A 17,711-nucleotide genomic window follows, 5' to 3' on the forward strand; every position below is an offset into this window, starting at 1 on the left:
GTCTCTATTGGAACTACAAGAAAACATACTCCATTGTTCTTTTAGCTCTAGTTGATGCTCGTTACAATTTCATATTTCTAGACGTGGGAAGCTACGGAAGAAACTCTGATGGTGGTGTTTTGTCTAATTCTAATTTTGGTAAAAAGCTATCTCGAAACCAACTTAACATCCCTGACAAAAAGTGTCTCCCAGGAACAGACACTAAACTTCCTATGGTTATAGTTGCAGATGAAGCTTTTCCCCTTACTGAAAACATTATGAGACCATTTCCTGGAAAGAACTTGTCTAACGAGCAGAGAATTTTCAACTACAGATTGAGTAGAGCAAGAAGAATATCGGAAAACGTTTTTGGCATTTTGGTGCAAAAATTTCGAATGTTCATGAGACCTCTCCAGGGAAGTCCTGACAACATAACGAGTCTTGTACTCGCAGCATGCATCTTGCACAACTTCATTCGAAATGACGAAAACTACCAAGTGCCTGAACTAACTCATGGTGCTGACATAACTCCAGTGGAGAAATCTCGCCTCCAGCACTTTCCACGTCGCAGAGGAGGGGAAAATCGTGAAGCATTTAATGTAAGAGAGCAGTTTAAACAATTCTTCAACTCTGAAGAGGGTAGTGTGGAGTGGCAAGAACGTCGGGCCCTCATAAGTTTATAAGTTTATTGTTTTCCAAGCTATGCATTTTTTCAAATTTGTATAATCTAGTATAATTATTAATAATATAATAATAATAAATGATATAATAAATAATAATATAATAATAATAATGATAATAATAATATAATAATAATAAATAATAATATAATAATAATAATAATAAATGTTCTTACCTTCTACATTCAATTCCTTCGCAACTTTTTTCCAGATAATGTCCTTGTAGTCAGAGTTTCTATACTGTTCTTGAGTTTGATCATACAAAACTGGAAAATTTCTTACACTTTCGATCAGTTCCTCCGGTTTTATAGCCGCCATTTTTCGCCAAGCGATGTCAGAAAACCATAGAACACAGAAAACTATACAAAAACAGCTAACGACAAGCGTCCCGCATCAAGTAAACGAATGGTCTGCACTGTCTGAGCGTGATCGGACAACGAATCGGAGACGGGTGGGAGTAGAACAGGTCACGTGACGGACAGGTGTGGCTTGCTGCATTCAAGGCCGTTGACTATTCTCCTCTCATACAGTCGTCCGGCCGTATGACCGTAGTCGGATCGGAACGCTGCATGACAGGTGTGTCCCAGCCTTTAAGCGTCTCTGCCACGATTCCAGCTCTCCCTGCAGCCTTCTTTGGTTTTGTGGCCTTCAGGGCATTCTGTACCTCATCCAGCGAGATATCTCCCAAAGAAAAATCTACAGTAGATGCTACATTTAATGTAACATTTGGAAGTTGCTCAGAATTTTCAACATGGTCAAAATATTTTCTCCATCTTTCTTCGATCCTCTTATCCGTAGTAAGTAACTTATTGTTGTTTTTGTCTCGTATTGCACATTGCGAATTTCGTTTATTTCCTTTTATTTGTTTCACTTTCTGATAGAAAGTACTTATTTGTCTTTTTTGCCCTACATCTTGAGCTTCAGTGGCAAGGTCTGTGAAATAAATCTCACCTTTATCTCACTAAAACTTCATCTAAGGTAACGTCATCTACATATAATCGTACTTTATATCACACTTTAATCATGAGAATTAAAGTTTTTAGCTTATTATGCTACAATGTTTAAGCTTAAAATCTAGTTAACTACGCCACTTGAACAAGTTTTAAAGGAAGTATTGTTAAAGATTTATGTGGTATCTAATATGTATTTTTAACAAATTTTCAAAATCTAAAAAAGTGCAAAATTTCTAGTTTTATTTAAAGTTAAATCAACTATGTAAAACAACGAAAAATAATCAATGGAAGCTTTCACACAATTCACACTTTGTTTTCGATATTTATGACCCCTCCTTCCCTTTGTTTGAAGTGTCATACTTCACCTTGTCACAGATCATCCTAACTCCCTCACGTCATATGTCACGCTATATTAGATAAACATGCACTAACAGTTCGAATACAAAACACGTATTATAGACATATTTAATCTGCTGATTTTACATGCTTTAATTTTAACCAAAATGTGCAATGTTACACTTAATGTGTAATGCCACATTGTGTAAACACCCTCCCCTCCAGTCGTGACATAATTTATGGGGGGCTCAAACAAATTACCCCCTTTGAATTAAATCTTTTTTTTAAAAAAAATGAAAGATGGCTGCGCAGCTCAAAATATTTTTTCACCAACTTACTGTTTTTCATATGGCGTCCAGACATCAAATAAGAAGCCAAAATTTCCTTCTTTTTTTTCCAGGTTTGGCTTTTATTAGTGGGTGTTGGATTGTTGCTCAGCATTCTGTTGAGCTGGATGCAAAAAACAGATACAACAGCCAGGGAATCTAGAATTCTCTCCTCATTCTCGAGGTGCTCCTGGGTCATCTTTGGTGCTCTCTTACAACAAGGTAGTCACAAATATTTTTCACTTGGTTGATTCAGTACTGCGGTTACACACTTGGAACGGATGTAGGATCGAGTATCGCGAAGTAACCCAATGCAGGAAATGCCATCGTACACTTCCCCATTATGGACTGGCTTGGCTGTTCATGCGGTTCATGTAATTGATCTTCATTTCATGCTTTGAGAACGCAGTTGACTGATCGTAAAAACACGGTTCCTAATTGAACACCAAAGTCAAGCATCACTGGCTGCGATCAGTGGGTGGGTGTTTGACCACTTTGGCCTACGTAGGGACCGAGGGTGCGTGATATCAGTCCTCGTTAAACTGTTCCACCGTTAAGTGTTCTACTTCGTGGGCAGGTTGTCGGGATACCAAAACAGGGGAGCCATCCCCTCAACAAAGGATCAAAATTACGATGAGATGTCTTCGGATCATCCTCAGTTATGTTTCCTAGACAGTCTCTAAATGTGCGGCTCTAATGTGTCATAAATAAAGTACCTACCTCTCTCATTTCATGTTTCGATTCACTATTGTCGAAAATAGCATTCAAATAGCCTCAGAAATAACTGCTTTACAGTTATTTATTGTTTCAGCTATGTAGTAGGCGAGCCTTGCAAATGAGACGCCAAATAAGTAAATTAGAATAATGCAGCTAAATCTGGGTCTATTTGAATGCAATATTTCACAATAGTTATTAGAAAACATAAAATTGATGTCATTTAGATCAACAAAAGTACCTGTTAAAATGTGCATGAAAAGCCAATTCATATAAAAGAAGCACCTCTAGCGGATAATTAGGAGACTGTAGAGCTGGGGGTGGCGTTTTCATCAGGCAACTTTAAAAACGAAATTCAATTTAGTATCCATAACCCTGATTTTTGCTCAGTTTTTAGATCAGAAATTATTGGGAGGCCTCTTGAGTCTGCCCTTACTTATGATTATAGTAGTATTTGATTTTGAATGACAATAAAAAATATCATTCAATACCTGAAAAATTTGCCGAAAATATATGATAAACCTGACTAGGATTTTCTAGTGCTTCTATACAAGCTAGACCTGAAGGAATCAATATGCCTCCGGTGGATTCCTACGGATGTTGGGGTGTACGATGAAGAGATTGCAGATACTCTTCCTAGAAATGAGTGTGATCTTCCGATCGCCAACTCCTCTGTCGACCTAATAATTCCTTCGGAAATCCCCTCACTCCACAAAAGTAACTTACTTTCAACTTGACTCCTCCCACCAGTTCATAACTGGTACGCTACAGAGGGTCAGGGCCTGTCACTGTTATGCTGCGGCCCACAATCGGCCTTGGCAAGACTCAGAGGTGGTCACTTGAAATGCATAAAATTTCAGAGAGTGAAAAAGATTTGTTTCTCCTTGCTCTCTTCCCGCTAGTCCTGTTCACCTCCTTCATTGTTTAGGAACCTCCTGGAGGCAGCTATTGGTTGAGCAGGAGAAAATTTTTGATGTTATCAGGCAAACAGGGTCTTTAGGACCTGATGCAGGCCTTCCTACACCAGGGGGATAAATAACAATAACATTAACCTCTAATACACATGATGACACTTTCGGATAGGGTACTATTCGATTCTTAATCCTCATGATGAGTCAAACATTCCGTCAAAATATATAACCGCTATACTGAATCAACCGTCAGGCCACATTTGACCTCCTAAAACATTTCATTGGAAAAGCTTTATACAGGAAATAAAAGGAAACGAATTTAGAATAAAGTTTAGAAAGAACGAAAAAACAAAGCCGAAAATCTGCCAGGAAAAGCAAATTACAAATGCTATTAGTTAAAGAAAAGAGAAACAGGAAATATATCAGGTAAATGGCCTATTCTCTTGCCATCTTGGAATGTAGGTTAAATTTTTTAATTTCATTTTCTAGAATATTTTTTTTCCTAAACAAATTTCTGATGATTAATTATCATTTGGTAGCACAATACATTTGGATCGAAAAAGGACGAAAAGGAAGTTGTCAATTTATTTAATGAGGAGAAATAGTGATTTTATAGCTTCTTTGGATTTCTTCTTAAAAATGAGAATAAAAATTAGGAAGGTTAGTCATTTCAGATAAATTTTTAAATTCTGCTAGACATGAACCCCTGAGTAACTTTTAATCTAGGGATCGGATTTTCGAGGTCTAGTTCTCAATCTTAATGGTTGAAAGAAGTGCTAACCAGACGATATTTTAAATTGTGTAATCAGACTTAAAATGTACTATCTGTGAAGAAAAAAACTTTTTTCAACTTATTTGGAAACTTGGTACTCAAAATAGGGGGGTGTAACGTCATAATCTATATTAAGAAACAGTCCTTTGTTTCATGAAAAAAAACACTTATTTCACAACAACAAATACAGTAACAGCATTAAATTACCCGTCTAATGGGTCAGTAATAATCTTGCAATAAAATATAGAAAAACCCGTAACCTGTTAGTATAAACCTCAAATTCCAAAAACAAAACTAATTTCTAAAAAATCAACAACTCTCTGTTGTTCAAAAAAGTGTCTCGTGCTTTTACTTTTAATTTATCTCTTTGTGCATTTAGTTTATTTTATTCCTTATTTTGCTAGCCCGATAATTTTTCAGAATTTTTGAACTTCATAGGGAGGTAGCTACAAACTGGGACAAAGGGTTCCAATTGTTTGTTCAGGCGAGCAGTCCAAAGTTTGAACACCTTCATGTTAATTTCACTCCTTGCGTGTTTCGCCCTATCTCGTGAAAGCTTAATAACGAATTGGAAAATTCTTGCAGACAATGAGTAGTGTTTTCAGTATAAATGTAAGCAATATCAACTCTTTTCCTGTTCTAGTTCTGGTTAGAAAGCATACAACTGCTTACTACAGTTTATTCTGCGAGGCGATATTTTCAAACGGATAATTTTTTTTTTAAATAAAAGAAGTAAATGATATAATTTCTGAACTCAAATCTGCTGTATTTCATAAGATATGAAATTATTTTTATATTAAATTATTTTTATATGAAATTATTTTTATTTTGATATTAAGTAATTTTGGTGACAATTTGTTTAAGTTATTGAGAGATGCATTGTTAAATAAGGGAACATGGTTGCCAGATTTGGAAAGAACTCGCTTTTTTGGCTGTTCTGATTTGGCCTCTGTTTAGTACTGTTCTTGTTGCAAGCCGTGCACCATTATACGTTTGTGTTCGCATATTGTTCGAGCAGCGAGATTAAGTTCATTTTACAAATTATCATTTAGGTTTAAATATCGAAATCAATATATTGTTAATAAGATAAAAAATTTTTATAACGATTCTTTTTTCAAATGACCATTCTTACGTCTTGAAATGATGATTCTTTAAAAGATTCTTCTTTTGGACGCAAATAATAAATCAGGTAACAAATACACAGGCATACAAGAAATACTACCGAAGAGAGTCTCTAATATACACGTTGTGAGACAAATGGTTTTAAAACACACCAAACACCCAGAAATATAGGCGGTCAACAGCTTGCAGCGCTCCCTAGTGTAGAAAACTCAATTTGTTTATCTAAAAATAACTCCATTAAAAAAAAGGCTTTTTAATAATTATATATTGATATTTCATTTAACAATTGTGGAATTTTGATAGATTCTTTTACATAATTCTAAATGAAGTAATTTTTCTTAGCAAAATGCAAAGTTTGAGCTTAATCGATCCATTATGGTCTTAAGAAATAAATTTCAAATCAATTTTTTTTTAAATAAAATTGCTCAAGAACTATTTGACAATTTCTCACGATTTGAACCAAAACAGTTTCTATCCAAAGCATTTCCTATGTTTTATATTCAAGACGCTGAAAAACGCCTAAGGTGGTTTTCTATATTCAAATCTGGTAATTGAAATTTTCACCGTCTTGTATCTATCAGAAAGACTAAACATTAGATATAAAATATTGAATTAACGTCTACATGCTGGCATATCCATCAGCATTTGAGGGTGAACGGGTAAAGGTATTGATGTTTATATTTGAAACCCCCAACAATTTGCTCTTATGCCGAATAATGTTATTATTTGGCATAATAATTTTGGCTTTATTATTCCCCAACTATGGCAATCACTAGTTCACCTTAGTACTGAACGTGATAGTGTTGATTCCTTGCGTGGTAATTTATTAGCCATTTGCTAGTTGTTAAACTCAAGAAATATGAAAAAAAATCTTGTTGCACTCAAAAGAAATATTTCGATAAATATCTTCCCATCCATGAAATACAAATATATATACTAAATTCTGTTGCTCATTTAAATATAAAATTCAATGATATAATTTGAAGTTGTAACCTCCTCCCTCCCCGCCCAAATCTTTAAAATACAGTTTTTTTATCACTTAGACTATTCGATTTTTAGCGACCATTTGATTCGATTTTTAGCGACCGACGAAGCTATGCAATGCGACTCTTAATAACCCCCCATGTTCCCATAGCATTATTCCAAAGCAATGTATTTTCTAATGACTTACCCAGGTAGTACGTGCCTTCCTGTGACAACATCTGGACGTGTTCTGATGTCCACTTGGTGGCTGGCAGTCTTGATCCTTACTACCACTTACAGTGCCAACCTGATTGCTGTACTCGCATTTCCCGGCATCAAGTTTGTCGTGAAATCTCTGGAGGACATGGTCAACCACGACTCCATTAAACTCGTCATCAAGGAAGGCTGTCCTGTGCTTGAAGATTTACAGGTAAACTCCAATATTTTAACAATCTGTCTTTTAATTTGAAAGAATTCAGTTATCATTTGGGCAATTTCCTGCTACATATTACAATATTGATTCCTTATGTTAAATAGTACTGGCTTTTCAATCAATAAAATGATGGGCACAATATGCATAAAATTGCAAGGAATCACAAAAGAGCGTCATGCATTCATGAGTGATATAAAGGATAATTGAAATGAAAGCGTGGTGCTCAGAAAGCTGAAAAATAGAGCCACTATAGTCAAGATCTGAAACGAGTCCTGATTATTGAAAAAGAAAGAGATAAACAAAAAAGATAATGATATTGATAAAGCTGCGGAAATGATTGAGTTATCAGTCTTCCCTTTCTAACAGACTTGCCACCAGGTCCATCTGATTTTAATCCATTTGATGTGGAGTCACCGAAAAGCGTTTTGATCAATTTTGGTCAAATTGAAAATTTAACTAAACGATAATAATGGTATACTTCTCTCTATGAACCTCTCTCCATGAATATTCAGGTCAAGAGTCAGATATAAAAAAAACTGAAGGGATAGATATCTGTCTTCTCCGAATAAAAATCACTTTGCGGATGGGACCGAAGGTGCCTGGTATGGGTCCTCGTTTAACTGTTCTGTCATGAAGTACTTGATTTCGCGCGTAGGTCGTCGGATCTACCAATGGGGGAGGGCCTGCGGTCATGTCTCTGAATCATCCGGATGTTTCCCATTGTGCAGCTCTACTCAGTGGTCGGCAATAATACATTATTTTTGTAGTTTAATACAACTACTTTGTTACAAACGTAGTTAACTGCAACTACTTTGTTACAAACGTAGTTAACTACAACTACTTTGTTACAAACGTAGTTAACTACAACTACTTTTTTAAAATGTAGTGACTACTAACTGCTTTGTAATTGTAGTAACTACTTTGAGTAGACGAACTTTGTTGGAGAACTCAATTCACACCTGAATCAAAAACGGTTTTGAATAAGAAATTGGCCTCCATTAAATATAAGGGACTCATTGAGAGAGATTTATTCATGTTTACATGAGACAATTTGTTATTCAAAAAAAGTTTTTTCGAATGTGTTCACTTCCACTTTTTATTCCTTTTTCGACAGTGACTATTTATAAAATCCGAAAATGATCAGATACTTTTACTTTGTTAATTGTTTAACGTTCTTCTATAGAAATTAAGAACATCGAAAGTGCGTTCCCTTTCTTTTAATTAACATCAGTGTTTCACGAGTGTGCACCCGCATTTGAAAATGGGAAAGCGTTAAATTTTTCGTCATGGCTAGTTTAAATATTAGTTATACGTGATTGTGAATACGTCATTTCTGTTCACGCTCAGTTGCAGCCACAGGGTCATTTTCACTGCATCCATTGACAGACTCGCGAAGATTTCCACCCATTCAATTCAAAAATACTAGACTAACATTCACCTGATCATATACTAGACCAGAGGTCACCAAAGTGGTCTACATAGACCCCCAGGAGTCTATTTAACATAAGCGGAGGTCGATCTGAGCCAGGGGTCGATCCGAATCGGAAGGGTCGATTGGTCGAAGGATTATCAGTATTTTTCAGATAGGTGACAATTAGTAATAAAAGAAGAAGACTTGGAAATAGATACAGGTAATCTTCAAAAATTGAGCAACGATTTTAAACTGTGTTTTGTTGATTTGGAAAACATTGACATCCCTGATTGGATTATTGTGCCATTTTCTGCTCAAATTGAAAACGTGGACATCAGCCTGCAAGATGAGCTTGCTGAATTATTAAGGGGATTTGAAGCAAAGAGGCTTTTAAAAAATTTAACAATAAGCAAATTTTGGACAAATATAAATATAATGCAAAAATATGTAGAACTTTACGAAATAGCTTAGCCATTTATGATAGCATTTCCGAGTTCCTATATGGTTGAAGCCGGTTTCAGTTACGTAAATTCAATCTTAACTAAGAACAGAAATAAATTAAATGTGGAGTTTCGAGGGGATTTAAGATTAAAATTGACCAATTTTGANCTGAACCTTAAAAAAACATTGAAGATTAGAAAGAATTTCGATAATTTCTTTACATAATTTTAAATATTGTTATTTTTTATAGCAATATGCAAAGTTTGAGCATAATTGATACATTACGGTCTTAAGAAATAGAATTTTAAATCAATTTTTTTTAAAAATCAATTTCTCAGGAGCTATTTGACCGTTTCACACGATTAGAATCACAACAGTTTCTACCAAAAGCATTTGCTTTGTTTTTTATTCAAGACGTTCAAAAATGCCAAAGGTGATTTTCTATATTCAAATCTGGTACTTTAAATAATTTCTGTCTTGTATCTATCTGGAAGACATTGGATATAAAGTACTGAACTAAGGTATACATGCTGGGAAATCCATTAGCATTTGAGGATGAACGAGTAAAGTTTCTGATGTTTGTATTTGAAACCCAACATTTTGCCCTCATGCCGAATAATGTAATTATGTGGCATAATTATTTGGCTTTATCATTCCCCAACTATGGCAATCACTAGTTCACCTTTGTACTGAGAGTTCATTCCTTCCATGGTACTTTATTAGCCTTTTGCCTAGTTGTTAAACTCAAGTAATATAGAAAAAAATCTTGTTCCACTTAAAATTTAATTTCGAAAAACATCCTCCCACCCAAGAAATAAAAATATATTAAATAAATTCTGTTGCTCATTTAAGTATAAAATTCAATGATACAATTTGAAATTATAACAGCCTCCCTCCCCACCCAAATCTTTAAAATACAGTTTTTTGTTTCTATCACTTAGACTATTAGATTTTCAGCAACCATTAGAAGCTACGCAATGCGACTCTTAATTACCCCCCATGTTCCCATAGCATTATTCCAAAGCAATGTAATTTCTAATGACTTACCCAGGTAGTACATGCCTTCCTGTGACAACATCAGGACGTGTTCTGATGTCCACTTGGTGGCTGGCAGTCTTGATCCTTACAACCACTTACAGTGCCAATCTGATTGCTGTACTCGCATTTCCCGGCATCAAGTTTGTCGTGAAATCTCTGGAGGACATGGTCAACCACGACTCCATTAAACTCGTCATCAAGGAAGGCTGTCCTGTACTTGAAGATTTACAGGTAAACTCCAGTATTTTTAACAATCTGTTTTTAAATTAAGAAATATTCAGTTACGAGTTGTGCGATTTCCTGTTACATATATTGATTCTTCATGTGAAATTGTGACAATTTTTCAGTCAGTAAAATGATCAAAGCTTAACCCCTCTAAGTGCGTGCCCATTGACCTCTCAGCAAGAGAAAAAGAGTATTCAAAAAGGTAGGCTTGGTGGCGATCCATGGCAACACGTCGGAAAAATGGGCAAGGGAGGCAGAAGCAATTCCAGGGAAAACCCTGGTTGATGTAGGTTGGGAGTCAATAAAATTGTAGGAATATGCATTTTAAATTGCAAGGAATCACAAAAGAGCGTCATGCATTCATAAGCGATATAAAGGATAATTTAAAATAAAGCGTGGCTCTCAGAAAGCTGAGAAATAGAGCCACTATAGTCAGGATCTGAAATGAGTCCTGAGTATTGAAGAAGAAAGAGATAAACAAAAAAGACAATGACATTGATTAAGCTGCTTAAGCTGCATTTTTGGAAATGATCGAGTTATCAGTCTTCACTTTTTAGCAGACTTGCCATCAACACCAACTGATTTTAATCCATTTGATACTGGCTGTATGAATATTCAGGTCAAGAGTCAGGGGAGAAAAAGAAGAAAATTAAAGAGATAGGTATCTGTTTTCCCTGAGTAAAAATCACTTTGCGGGAGGGACCGACGGTACGTGGTATTGGTCTGTCTTAAAGTACTCGATTTCACGCAGGTCGTCGATCTACCAATGTGCAGCTCTAGTCAGTGATCGGAAAACTACATTATTTTTGTAGTTTACTACAATTACTTTGTTACAAATGTAGTAAGCTACAACTACATTTTTAAAATGTAGTGACTACAAATTACTTTGTAATTGTAGTAACTACTTCACTATTTTGAGAAGACAAACTTTGTTAAGGAACTCAATTTACATTTAAGTGAAAAATGACTTTGAATAAGAAATTGGTTTACATTAATTCATCATGTTTAATTAATTATTCATGTTTATATGAGCCAATTTTGTTATTCCAAGAAAGTTTTTCGAATGTGCTTACTTAAACCTTCAACTTTTCATTTCTTTTCCGACAGCGATTATTTATGAAATCCTAAAATTATCACATACTTTTTCTTTGTTAATTGTTTAATGTTCTTTTATTTACTCTAAGAACGTCGAAAATGCATTCCCTTTCTTTTAATTAACATCAATGTTTCACGAATGTGCATGCACATGTAAAAATGGGACCAACGTGTTACATTATCTATTTTTCGTCATGGCTAGTTTAAATATTAGTTATACGTGATTGTGAATACGTCATTTCTGTCCACGCTCAGTTGCAGTCACAGGGTCATTTTCATTGCATCTATAGACAGATTTGTACCCATCCAATTCGAAAAATTAGTTTCGTTACATCCGTGTTTCTTTTCTAAACTAACGATCAAATTAGTTGTCAGGAATCGCCGCTACTAAGTACTGTTTTTTATGTATCGCTCTACTCACTACATTACTTTTTCAAAAAAAAAGTAGCACACTATGAACAAAAAGTAGCGGTTGTTTCACTTCTGGTGGTGTGCTACTTCCAACTCTAGTACAACGTAAACAAAATGCTACAACTTCTTCTCTAAGTAAAAATTTTTTAAGTCTTAGTTTTCCATTGCAGGAATCCGACATAGAGTTGTACGAGAGAGTTAGGAAAACATTTCTGGAGAATCCCCGGAGGAGCAAGATAATGGATACTGTGGAGGAGCGGTGTTGTGCCATCGACGATGTCATTGCCAAGAAGAGTGTCTACATAGATGATTACAACTATCTGCAGTGGATGGTGGATGAGGATTACAAGAAGGAGAATCGGTGTCGAATCACCATACCCCCTTACGAGTTTTCTAGAATGGATCTGGCTGTTGGACTGCGGCGGGGATCTTTCCTCTTACCTTTACTCAACCAAGAGTACGTGTTTGTACTGGGTTTTCTTCTTTATAACAGCCGACTAGTTTATGACTACTAAAGTAGCCTTGAGCTTAATCACGATGACAAGGGAACTCCTGTGAAAATTTGCCTCCGTGGAGGACATTTCGATGAATCTAACTCGCATTTGCTTTTAATAAAGAGGAAGACCACGAAAATTTTTCATGGTTAGCCTGTCGGCAAAGGTACTCTAACCCATGATCGATCTACGAGTAAGGATATTTTACATCAGGTAGCATTTTATGTAAGCGTTATCATTATTATCCATTGGGAAAATAGATGTACTTCTCTAGGTTTTTCTGACCGTAACATTTTTCACCCCCCCCCCTTTATAATTCTAGGTATTTTGAAAAACTAATCTTACGTATTTTTAGATTCCTCTGAGAAACGATACACATTTTTAAATTCCTTTACATCAACGGTTCCCAATTTTTTTCGACTTGGGAGTCATAAATAATAGAGTTTGTTTCGGTGGAACCCCGATTTGATAATAATAGCAAATGAAGATTATTATGTAAGTATTAACTATTAAAAGACCACTTTATTTAGCACTTTTATATTTAATAAAATGAATGAAATCTTTTTCATCGTTTAATCTTTAATAATCTTAAATTACGTTTCATGTTCTGCAGTTGACTTCGCAGTCTTGGAGATGAATCTAGTCTAGCTAAAAATTATATTTTATATTGCTATAAAAAAGAACTGGTATTAAATGTTTAAAATGATTATTGGGGAAACATATTTCTTTATTAAAGAATTCAGATAATTTATTTTGATTTAAAAAGCGCTATGTGTAATATTATTGCAGTTTTTTTTTTATAAATTCGTGTCCTTATTTTAATTTTTTATAATTGTTGCTAGAAAAACTTCGAGAAAAAATAAAAAATTCAAATTTAGAAATTTTAAAGAGTTCTATAATTAGCTTTTTTTACAATGTGTGTTAGTGTAAAAGGATTTTCTCAAAATCAACGTTTTTCAGAAAATGCATTTAAAGTGCGTAATTTCAAAAAAATGCTGAAACAATTTAATTTGAATAAAGTTATTAGTAATCATAACAACTCAGTTTTACAGATTCAAAGATTTATTACTTTAAGTGTTCTTATTTAATTGTTCTGGTGACATTTTTAACTATGCATCTGTTATCGTGAATGATCGAAATCAAGAGAATGTCGACTTTCACCGGTGAATGTCAACAATCACATAGTCGCTTTGGTAAATGTCCGAAATATTTGTTATATCCGATTTGATATTAATTTAATCGTTGATATTATTATGTTTCTTCGATGTTTTAATATCTGCTGAGGATAGATTAGGCGAAACATCAGTACCGGTTAAACGCATACTGGGCAGTGGCACTGAACCTTAAAAAAACATTGATGTAAGGCGTACCGATCAGTGGCACTTAACTGGACCTAGTATATATTTCGGACATATACCAAAGTGGCTATGTGATTGTCAACATTCACCGGTGGAAGTCAACAACCACCCATTTCTGTCCTTCGCAGTAACATACCTACAGTGTCGTTTTCAGTTGTCAAAATTGCACCAGCTGGATACTTTAAATTCCTCTAAATAGAAATGAATTGTTTTTAGGATCCAGTTGATGAAAGAGAATGGTGTCCTGGATCACTGGTACAGCAAGTACACGCCCAACAGAGAGGAATGTTATCAAATGGAACAAGTACTTCCGGGGCAGAGGGAGGTGAGGGTGGAAGATTTACAGGGACCCTTCTTCCTCCTCCTCTTCAGTTTCATTGCCGGTCTCCTGACGCTCATAGCAGAGACACTCTACAAGAAGTACTCGGCCAGATGCAAGAGACAAATATCTGACCGTTACTCTCAGAGTTTCAGAAATACCAATCCATTCTGACCAAACACATTCCTATACAGTGCTTCAAGACTAAATTATTCCTTTTACGCAGATTATTGAAATAAAAGCACTATTCAATAGGAAATGATTACACTACAGAAGAGAGTGAATGAAATTTCTAAAAGGAACATTTCTGAAAAATTGATTTTTGGATAAATATTCTATCTTAGTCTCATTTAATCATACAGCATTGATTTATGATACACCGAGTCTTTAAATTTTGTATACATTAGTAGAGGAAGGTTCCAAATGCAAGTGGCATCAAAAGAGTTACCATAAAAACCTGCTTTTCAGCTACAAGTTAAAGTGCAAACATTATGACACGAGCAGTTAAAATGAGTGTTAAGAATTTACCGTTATCGCTAAATGTAAACATGTGTATAAGAAAGAAGGAAATTAAATACGAACACTATATCACGAGCAAACTAAACTTTTTCCACCAAGCTAAACTGCGAACGCTATGACGGGAACAGTTGTAGACTTATAGATTTAATCAACTATGCGGCAAGAAATAGAGCTAAATCATAGTCTTTATTTCCTATTTTCAAAGTTTGATCTTTAAAACTAATTTATTTAAATTCACATAAGTATCACTTCATCTTCGCAACTTTTCAAGTATTAAAAAAATATCTTTCAGAGTTCCAAAAAGTGCTTTTGTCCATATCGGTCAAATGCAAACTTGATTTGTTTCGCTGAACATTCTTCATTCTAAATCTCCTGCGTCAACCATCAACAAAGTTGAAGGTAGATGAAGGAGACAAGTAATATGAAAATAGTTTAGAAATTATTGAGTATAAGGTCTTTCATAATACTGATTGTAATAAAGCTCTTTCATTGTGATCATATCTCTGTCTGAAGCTATACTTCACATGTCAAAATGTTTGATGGTTTTCCGTTGATGAACCAACATAATCTTGATGGTAACCATCAATAATTTCATTATGAACCCTTATCTTTTTGATTGTTACCAACATAAGTAACTATCAATGTAGGACTGATTTATGATGGTCCAACATAAGAATAGTTTTGATGGTTAGTTCATGTTGAACCATCAGAAATTTCCATCATAGTTTCCTAGAAATCAATTGTTGGAACAATCATGAACAAGCCTCACACCAATGTAGGAATTTGGCCAGATTTATGATGGTCCACCGAATTGTTTTGGTGGTATATTCCATCAAAGCAATTTGGTTTTTCTCATAAAATTATCATAGATATGTGCAGTTGGAACCATCATGGACCATCATGAATTGTTGGTTCATGAGAATCAATCTTCTCTTGTTGGTTAACCATCATAGTATTAAAGTAGCATTTTCCATCATAGAATGATGGAAGTTTGCTGTCATATCAAAAAACCATGAGCTCATAATGGAAAATGTTGGATGATGGTGACCATTAAATGATGCTGCACCCCCACGAATCGCTTTGAAACCAACATAATCCATCAAAATGCTTTGATGGGACCATCAAGAATTTTGACGTAGGTAGAGAGATTTAGCACATTCAAGTAGCATCCTTTCATGTTCATGGGGTATAGTGGGGTAGGAAACTGCCGGCTTGACGCTCCGGAACTTTCTAGGGAAGCTTCTAGGGAACTTTCTAGAAATGTAGTTCCAGGACGAAAATATTACAATTTTCATTTTATTATCTTAACTTCTTTTTAATTATAAAAAAAAGCTTTAGTACAATCCGCTAATACTAGAAAATATGTGGCTATTTGTAAATTACAGTTATAAAACTTTTTCCCTTGTATTGTTTCTAGAAATGAGTGTTGATAAGGAAGAAAAAAACAACTCAATATGCAAATAGTTCAAAGCAGTTCGATCAATAAGTTTCATTTATGTATAATTCATAAGTCTGTAAGTTTTATTCTATACATTATTAAAAAAAAAATTTAAAATGTGAAATTAAATATTCAAAAAAAATATATTTAAAATTGTTTATCGGTATACGGGGAGAAAAATTTTAGGGTTTACAATAAAATTGAAGTAAGAAAATTTAAGAAAATAAAACTTTGATAACTTCAGATGACTTGATAATTGTTGATCAAAAATTATCTTTCATAATATTAAGTTCCACCCTCCCTCCCTCTGGTGCCGTGACTTGCTAGCCCTAAAACACTGCTCGTATGATTTTGTTCTAAGTACGTATGTACTGATTCCCCTGCATTTACTCTCTTATTTTAGAACATAGATGCAGGATGATACGCAGAAGTGCTGAATCCATCGATTATTTAAGGGTTTTTTTTTCCAGCCAACCACCAACCAACATTATTAATAATATTATTGATAACTAAATGAAGATTGCCCTGATTTCCTATATTAAACCTGAAAAAGTATTCTGAGTGAGAAATAATTTTCACGGCACAAATCAAAACATCTAACGAATCAAATTTGAATCATCATCCAAAGGTAGGGGACAAATCAAATGATTTGTAGGGACAAATCAAATTCATAGAACATATACACTTAATCGACCGATACACTTAAACTAGGGACTAAAATCATTATGTTTTTTTAACTAACTTTATGTTGCTTAAATTAAAATTGATTTTTTCAAAATGGTATTTTTTAAAAAAATAGAATAAATCCTTGCACAATTCCAGTCTGTAATCAAGTAATAGGTATTTTTTTAAAACTTTTCGTTCTTTTCAATTTTCTTTAAACTCTTTTATTTTTCTCCTTTTTTTTCATTTTTATTGAAAACAAGTTTAGACATGTTTTAAAAGCGAAGGGCAGCATTCCCATAATTTTTTCTTTACTTTTTTAAAACTAAAATGAAAACTTGGATAAATTTGGAGATGCAATCATAATTTGGAGCGGTTTTCCGGACCTTTCCTTTCAAGAAAAAAAACTGTATTCTTTCAAAATAAAGATAAATATATTTGATATCGTTCGGCATAAATGTTATTGTTCGATGTCCACTCCTGATTGTCAAAATAAACCAAAATCAACAATTTTTTCTCTTACATAATCCCTTTGAGTGGGTCGTAAACTTTTATTTCCGGATATCAACTGTTGTATTTTTAGCTCTTACTGAAAAACACTCATTAGCATAATAGCTGCAGTACCTTACTTATTACTGAGATTAACTAAGCAACATAAAGATTTTCTTTATTGTTTTCCTAGATGAATTAGCATTTTTTTTCATTCATTTAGCTTTTTAGTACAAAACTTTTTTTTTTTTCATTTCATTTTGTACTTATTACCAAAATGAAGCATCGTTGACATCAGTAACAATATGGTATTTTTTTACTGTTTATGTATTAGAATAAGTACCTTTTTTCCATTAGCATTTCGATAACTCTTAAGTGAATTTTGTATCCATTACCAAAATGAATGAATTGTAATTCTCGAAAATAATGAGTATCAATACTAATATTTTTAAAATCCTTTTTAACGAACAACATAATATCGGTACTTATTTCAAATGCCGTAAAAAGTCAAATTACTTTTAATGCCTGTAATGCTTAATTAAATCCGGTATTAAATACTTCTGATATTGCCGTTATATGTACTGAGGTAATGAGAAGATATTATACCAAGGTGCACAAAAT

The 17,711-nt window shown here is 34.1% G+C and overlaps 2 protein-coding genes across 2 annotated transcripts in view; both read left to right on the forward strand.

Annotated features, from left to right (window-relative positions):
- LOC122271958 (uncharacterized) lies at positions 1–1,771 on the forward strand (the record flags this gene model as incomplete). The annotated part of the gene is given in 1 exon segment (XM_043054770.2): positions 1–1,771. A coding segment is annotated over 1 exon segment (662 nt), but the record flags the coding sequence as incomplete, so codon positions are not given.
- LOC122271957 (glutamate receptor ionotropic, delta-1-like) overlaps positions 1–14,995 on the forward strand; it is a 46,278-nt gene extending 31,283 nt beyond the window's left edge. Inside the window, exons 12-15 of the mRNA XM_071183971.1 lie at positions 2,349–2,496; positions 10,093–10,310; positions 11,981–12,267; positions 13,879–14,995. Coding sequence (XP_071040072.1) covers positions 2,349–2,496; positions 10,093–10,310; positions 11,981–12,267; positions 13,879–14,155 — 930 coding nt within the window. The 3' untranslated portion in view covers positions 14,156–14,995. The remainder of the gene's footprint in view (positions 1–2,348; positions 2,497–10,092; positions 10,311–11,980; positions 12,268–13,878) is intronic.
- Positions 14,996–17,711: the final 2,716 nt, after the last annotated feature.

The sequence above is a fragment of the Parasteatoda tepidariorum genome, chromosome 8 (genome assembly GCF_043381705.1).
Source record: "Parasteatoda tepidariorum isolate YZ-2023 chromosome 8, CAS_Ptep_4.0, whole genome shotgun sequence".
NCBI classification, from domain to species: domain Eukaryota; kingdom Metazoa; phylum Arthropoda; class Arachnida; order Araneae; family Theridiidae; genus Parasteatoda; species Parasteatoda tepidariorum.